Here is a 7,892-nt window from a genome sequence, read left to right on the forward strand (position 1 = left end):
AAACTCTTTCCCTAAACGCCCATCAACACCTGGCCGAAGCTCCTGATTTCTGCCAACAACTGTCTCACTCTTGGAGTATCAACCTCCATACAAATGCAATTTATGTAATCCACTCCCAAAATTGATATTTCTGCTCCAACATATTAACGCCCGTTACCGACTAACTGACGGTGGTTGAAATCACAGTTAAAACTTTAACCCTATCTAGAGAGCACTCCCCACACTATAAATACACCCTCTCCGGTGGCTGTCCAACTCGTCCCATATCGTATAAGCTCTTTTCTTTCAATCCTTTGTAGTCGAAGCCATGATGCAAGGTGTGCATCCGGGTTACTATTACCAGTTGGTTGACCCGAGCGTGTACTATTCGGGTCTTCTCAGGAGTCCGGTCCAGTACCAGTGCCAGTACCACGACCCGATGATCGACAATGCCATCTTTGGGTCGGACGAATTCCGGATGTACGCTTACAAGGTGAAGCGTTGCCAACGCATGGGAGCCCACGACTGGACGGAGTGCCCGTACGCTCACCGCGGCGAGAAGGCCCAGCGCCGTGACCCCCGCAAATTCGCCTACGCGGCGATTATTTGCCCGGCATTTCGCAGCACCGGTTACTGCCGCAAGGGAGACCGTTGCGAATGTGCTCACGGAGTGTTCGAGTATTGGCTCCACCCGGCCAAGTACCGCACCCGTGCATGCGCTAGTCTCGAGAATGGGTACTGCCCGCGCAAAGTGTGCTTCTTCGCTCATACGCCCGACGAGCTCCGCCCGCAACACACGTATTCCGGCCACAAGTACTATGTTGCTTATGATCAGCAAGCAGGTTTTTATCCTCCCTACCACTACTACCAGTACCAGAACAACAGTGACCTGAACCGTGAGGCCCCAAGGACCCCGAAGGCCAACCGTGGAGGAGGAGGCTTGGCAACGGAAGCACCGTGGACGGCTGCGAAGTATCAGACTATGATGACCAACAAGAAGATCGTCGACGAGTCTTGCTTGAAGGTGGAGGAATTCCTGAACAGTCTGAGGGCGTTGAAGCTGAGTGACTATGAGATGGAGTATGACCAAGGTGAAATCGATGCTGCTTGTGGGATGAAGAGTTATGGTGGTGGGGAGGCGTCGGTGTCGGAGATGCCTCAGTTTGACTGGATTAACAAGCTGCTGCAGTAAATCTCTCGAGCTCACTAGAGCGGGAGAGTCCGAAAATGTGAAACAAGTGTGTAGATTGACGATGAGGAGATATTGGGGTCAATTGGTGTTGAATTATGTGGCGTTCTACTGTGCAAATTAATGGTTTCCTTCCCTCCATTTAAGTTTAATGCTAGCTAGTAATAAGGAGGAATGTAAGATTATGTTGTAATTTTCGTTTTTAATTATGTCAGTAAATGTATTACGTACACTAGTCGGTGGTATTTAGAAGAGTCTGTAACAATATTATGTGTAATGAAATGTAAATCGTGTTATTATTAAGCCTTGTTGCTCTTTGTTATGTTTGATTTCTTCTTTTAGGACTTGGATCCTTCTTTATTTTCCTCGATTTTCATTCATTAAATCCAAGCCTTTATTTCTTAGAAATGGAAAAAGGAATTTTAATAAAGGGCACCTCACAATTTATTTTTTACTAAAAAATTATGAAGGATATTTCTTATTCCTAAAGTCACAAAAGAAATAGAAAGTAGTCTTAACATAGAATTTCACTCCAAACTCAAATACAAGTGTGACCTTTTTTTAACATTAGTAATAGAGAAAGTTGTGTAAAAGCTTTTTGATAATTGAAAAAATATATGGGTGAAACTTTCTATTAATATTCTAAAAGAAGAAGTCAAGCTTCTTTTTTCTTTTTAAATTTTAGAGTACCATTGTAATAAAGAAAGTTGTGGAAAAACTTTTTGATAAATAAAAAAATATATGTGAGAAACTTTCTATTAATATTCTAAAAGAAGAAATCAAGCTTCTTTGTTGACCTCCTTAGACATTTCATAATCATAATTGTATATTCACCGTAGACATTTCATAATCATAATTTCTTAATTTCTTAATCTACATTTAAAGATCATGCTTACAAGAAAAATTATTCGAATCAAAGATCGTAATTATATATATATATATATATATATAGTAATGCTAAGAAGATTAAATTTAGAAACTAAATGATGTGTCACCAATAGGAATAAACACGTTTACCAACGTTTAAGTAATAAATCAATCATCAACTTTCATTGCCTTTAGTTTTCAAAATTTTGTCTCCCTAACATTATCCTGTTAATATATATTGGGTGTGAATTACAATAACTCTCAGTACATTACATAGTAATCTAATCTTTTATAGGGATCCCTCGTCTCCTTTATATAGACCTTTAGTCAGCCTAAAATTTGTGGGTTTTAAGGGCCTGTTTGGTATCCTATTTGAAATTTTTTATCATTTCTCAAAACATTTCTTAAAAATATTTCTTGAAAACATTTTTTTTTAAAACTCAAAAACTTGATTGGTTTGCAATTTAAAATTTTTAAATCTTACGACTTAAACCATAAAAAGAGATCTAAAAAGAGGAGGTCGCATGAGAGGGAGAAAGAGGAGAGAGGATGAAAGAAAGTAAGAGATGATTGAAGGAAATAGAAAGAAGAGAGAGACCCGGACAAGATAGAGAGGAAGAGGAGTGAGAGAAAGAACCAAGAGAATGAAGAGAACAGATTGGAGGAGAGATGAAAAAGTTAAAAAAAAAAGAGGAGATAAGAAGAAAAGGGTGAGAGATAGATTTGGAGTGGGAGGAGAGGAGGGAGAGAAAAGAAATTAGTGAGTTTAACTTTAAAAAATTTTAAAACTCACTTTTTATGTTTTTAGAGAATATATTATATTTTTTGTGTTAGTCTTGAATTTAGTTTTTTAAAATAATCCTACCAAACAAATTTTTAAAACCTAAAACTTGAAAATTATATTTTAATTTAAAAAATTGAATTCAAATAACCATGCCTTAAGTTTCTTACCACCCAAAAGTAAATGGGTTATACACGTAGGCCCTGTAGGCTACTTCTCCACTGTCTGACTGACATATGGAGAAGGAGTGACATATGCACAGGACTACTGGGTTTCCCGAGTCAACACCCCACTAGCGCACCGCTTGTGTTGTGCGAGCTTCATTTCTATGTTTTGTGCTTGTTTATTTTGTTCATTTCCTCAGTAGACTAAACAGAAATCACTTAAATCGAGCGATTAGTCTAACAACATCCATATCCTTTCGTGGACCTTATTCTCTGTTGCTACCAACGCATAACCTGAAGAAAATATGATTTGTGATCAACAGGGCACGAATACGAAAAAATAGGACCCATGCATTTCCAGGTCTTCTAGCTTGCTTTTGGACCTCGTTTTATATGTTAATTATTGCATCATTTTACTTGAGTTTTTGAAAATAAAATTAATATTCTTTGGATGTACTCCACTAATTCGTTACCTAGGATCTATCTTGCAAAAGAACGGAGAATTAGATGGAGATCTCAACCATAGAATACAAGCTGGATGGATGAAGTGGAAGAGTGCATCCGGCGTGTTATGTGACCGCCGTATGCCACTGAAGCTTAAGGGAAAATTTTATAGGACGGCAATAAGGCCGGCGATGCTGTATGGCACAGAATGTTGGGCGGTGAAACATCAACACGTACACAAAATGGGTGTAGCGGAGATGAGGATGCTTCGTTGGATGTGTGGGCACACAAGAAAGGATAAGATTAGGAATGAGGATATCCGGGGTAAAGTAGGAGTAGCCGAAATTGAAGGAAAGATGAGAGAAAATCGGTTACGGTGGTTTGGACATGTGCAAAGAAGGCCTACTGACGCTCCGATTAGAAGATGCGACGATGGGACAGAGGTTCAGGGCCGAAGGGGTAGAGGAAGACCTAGGAAAACTTTGGAAGAGACTCTAAGAAAAGACTTAGAGTACTTGGATCTAACGAAGGACATGACACAGGATCGAGCACAATGGCGTTCTAAGATTCATATAGCCGATCCCACTCAGTGACTTGGATTTTCCAAGTCTCCAACCGAGAAGTTTTCCTCACTCGGAAAATTAAGGGAACACTACCCCAACCTACATGCTCCACTCAGAAAGCTTCAACATACAAGCTTCAACAAAAGAAAATTCAAAGAACTTAGCGAAGAAGGCTTTGGTGTATTTAACACAATACGTTGAAATGAAGGAAAGCTTATTTATTGATATCCCCGATAAGCTACAAATATGTACATATACATGAGTCAAAATAAACACACAAGAGGGAGCCTTCACAAAGGTTGCTTAGGAGAAGTCTCAGCAGTCGGTAGAGCCCCAGAAAGAGAAGGCACCGGAGGGGGATCATTTGGAGCCTCAGTACTGGACAGAACCCTAGAAGGAGGAGGCATCAGAGGTTGATCATTTGGAGCTTCATTACGCGGTACAGCCCCAGAAGACGAAGGCAATAAATGCCTTTGGAACAAACCTACAAATCTCTGATGATCAAGTAAAACCTGACCATCAGTTTCCTTCATCTGGTCAAGCTTCCTCTTCATGTTTGTAGCATAGTCATGTGCGAGCCGGTGCAACTGTTTATTCTCATGCTTGAGCCCTCTAATCTCCTGTTTGAGACTCATCACTTCAGCCGCCAATGATTCAACTTGGCGGGTTCGAGCAAATAGGCGTTGGGCCATATTAGACACAGAACCTGCACACTGAACACTGAGAGCCAGCGAATCCTTAACAGCTAACTCATCAGACCGTTTGGAAAGTAGTCTGTTATCTTTGGGAGTGAGAAGGTTCTTGGCCACCACCGCAGCGGTCATATCATTCTTCATCACGGAATCCCCAACGGTAAGAGGACCAGTAGGGGAGACGAAGGATGGGCGCCATATGTTGTCTGGAGAAGGCGGGGCTGCCTCTTCAACAAGGTTCAAGTCAAAACGACGGTCGGAGGGGCCAGACATTTTCAAAGGTGTTGAAGAGAGAAGAGGTCGGACAAATCAAGATCTTAGAAGTGCAAGAATGAAGCTTCTACTGGTGGAGATTCAAGTGTGCTTTGGAACTTAATGTCAGCCCTTATAAAAATCTGCACTCGACGGAGCTTCAGAAATCGAAGAGGCGCCTGCTCAGAAATCGAAGAGGCGTTTGCTTTCTCAAAAGCTGGGCTGCTTAGAGATCACGAGGGTTGATCTCAGAAATCTAAGAGGCGTTTGCTTTCTCAAAAGTTGGGCTGCTCAAAGACCACGAAGGCTGGTCTCAGAAATTGAAGAGGCGCTCGCTTTCTCAAAAGCTGGGCTCCCCAGAGACCACGAGGGCCGATCTCAGAAATCGAAGAGGCACCTACTTTTCCAGCCTTGTCAGCACCTGTCACGCGCACACTCAGCTTTGCGGAAATTATGGGCATTCTGTCGAAGACTTCTGGGGAAGTAGAAAACACATGAATCTTACTGTTCAATCACCCACTTCCCACACGCAACAATAGCTCATGGGTACCACAGAAAACTTTGCCAAAGTTCTCTGCCAAAGTCGAGCACGTGAAGCTTGCAGCTCCCACTACATCGCTCTGACCAAGAAGGGTAAAAGAATAGCAAAGAAACAGCACTAACAAAGTTTAGACCCATAAATTTTGAAGGTCTAGCTACCATATTATTACCCACAAGGGTAAAGGAACAGTACCACTGCTGGATAATTGGACAGTCCCTGTGTGTCAACCTCTGTGCTTCGTGGCAAGGTAGACTAGCAAACATGCCCAACCTTTACTCACATTCGAGAAAACACTCCCAATAAGATTGCTTGCTCCAAAATCGAAGAGGCACCGTCCTCCGAATCTCGAGAGCCAGACTCCCAACATGACTACTTTCTTAAAAATCGAAGAGAGGGTAAAGGAACAGTACCATTGCTGGATAATTGGAAAGTCCCTGTGTGTCAACCTCTGTGCTTCGTGGCAAGGTAGACTAGCAAACATGCCCAACCTTTACTCACATTCGAGAAAACACTCCCAACAAGATTGCTTGCTCCAAAATCGAAGAGGCACCGCCCTCCGAATCTCGAGAGCCAGACTCCCAACATGATTACTTTCTAAAAAATCGAAGAGACACTGCTCCCCGAATCTTCGAGAGCCAGACCCCCAGCGTGACTGCTTTCTCAAAAATCGATGAGGCATCGTTCTTCGAATCAATCGAAGAGGCGCTCGCTTTCTCAAAAGCTGGGCTGCTCAGAGACCACGAGGGCCGATCTCAGAAATCGAAGAGGCACCTACTTTTCTAGCCTTGTCAGCACCTGTCACACGCACACTCAGCTTTGCAGAAATTATGGGCATTCTGTCGAAGACTTCTGGTGAAGTAGAAAGCACATGAATCTTACTGTTCAATCACCCACTTCCCACACGCAACAATAGCTCATGGGTACCACAGATAACTTTGCCAAAGTTCTCTGCCAAAGTTGAGCACGTGAAGCTTGCAGCTCCCACTACATCGCTCTGACCAAGAAAGGTAAAAGAATAGCAAAGAAACAACACTAACAAAGTTTAGACACATAAATTTTGAAGGTCTAGCTACCATATTATTACCCACAAGGGTAAAGGAACAGTACCACTGCTGGATAATTGGAAACTCCCTGTGTGTCAACCTCTGTGCTTCGTGGCAAGGTAGACTAGCAAACATGCCCAACCTTTACTCACATTCGAGAAAACACTCCCAACAAGATTGCTTGCTCCAAAATCGAAGAGGCACCGTCCTCCGAATCTCGAGAGCCAGACTCCCAACATGACTACTTTCTCAAAATCGAAGAGAGGGTAAAGGAACAGTACCATTGCTGGATAATTGGAAAGTCCCTGTGTATCAACCTTTGTGCTTCGTGGCAAGGTAGACTAGCAAACATGCCCAACCTTTACTCACATTCGAGACAACACTCCCAACAAGATTACTTGCTCCAAAATCGAAGAGGCACCGCCCTCCGAATCTCGAGAGCCAGACTCCCAACATGATTACTTCCTCAAAAATCGAAGAGACACTGCTCTCCGAATCTCGAGAGCCAGACCCCCAGCATGATTGCTTTCTCAAAAATCGAAGAGGCATCGTTCTCCGAATCTCGAGAGCCAGATACCACAGACCACTTTTTCAAAGTGCTCTGACAGAGTTAAAACATGTGAAACTGACAGCTCCCACTACCGTGCTATGACCAAGCAGGGTAAAGGAATAGCATTACTACTTGTTAGGGAGACTCCTATATATGTCAACCTCCATCCCCAACGGACAGGCAGACCTGCAAAAATGCTCAACCCTTCATCATATCTGAGAGGGCACTCCCAACGAAGCCTTTCGAAATATTCAGCTTTCTTTCCCCCCGATAATACCTCTGCAAACAAGCTATACTAGAGCAAGAATATCTCATATCATCAGGGTTAAAAGCAAGAGTATCCCATATCATGCTTTTTCCCTGTCTTTTCCTTTGGCCTTGTTTTTACCTGCAAGACAAGGAGAAAGAGAGCAATCAGTCAGCACTTGGAATCAAGCTTCCAGCCAAGAACTGACTGCCTGGAACCCCTTACCTGATTACTTACCTGGCATTGCTCTCGAGTACTCATCTTCAACATCTTATGTTTCCAGGGAAGATTCTGCATCTGCTTGAGGAACAGATAGGGCAAGTGCGAAGGATACAAGGAAGCATGTGGAGACAAGCGTAACAGCACACGTGCCGATACATCCATTACTCTGTCAAAAGCAAAAGTATCCCATATCAGCAGGGTGGAACGTACTCTAGATTTGATGGACTTGTTTTGACCCTCAAATTCTTCAGTCGGCCTTATACTCTGGAGGAAACCAGAAAACCCTCCAGCTCAGTTCAAGAATAAGCCTGTGGAAAGTTACTTCTTCAAAAGCAAAAGTATCTCATATCATCTCTTC

At 42.7% G+C, this 7,892-nt stretch overlaps 1 protein-coding gene across 1 annotated transcript; it reads left to right on the forward strand.

The window, feature by feature from the left end:
* The first annotated feature begins 264 nt into the window (after positions 1–264).
* On the forward strand, positions 265–1,499 carry LOC126630702 (zinc finger CCCH domain-containing protein 54-like). The gene has a single exon (XM_050300854.1). It carries the CDS (start codon positions 308–310, stop codon positions 1,169–1,171), a length of 864 nt encoding a protein of 287 aa, XP_050156811.1. The 5' UTR covers positions 265–307; the 3' UTR covers positions 1,172–1,499.
* Positions 1,500–7,892: the final 6,393 nt, after the last annotated feature.

Source organism: Malus sylvestris, chromosome 7 (genome assembly GCF_916048215.2).
Source record: "Malus sylvestris chromosome 7, drMalSylv7.2, whole genome shotgun sequence".
Taxonomy (NCBI): Eukaryota; Viridiplantae; Streptophyta; class Magnoliopsida; order Rosales; family Rosaceae; genus Malus; species Malus sylvestris.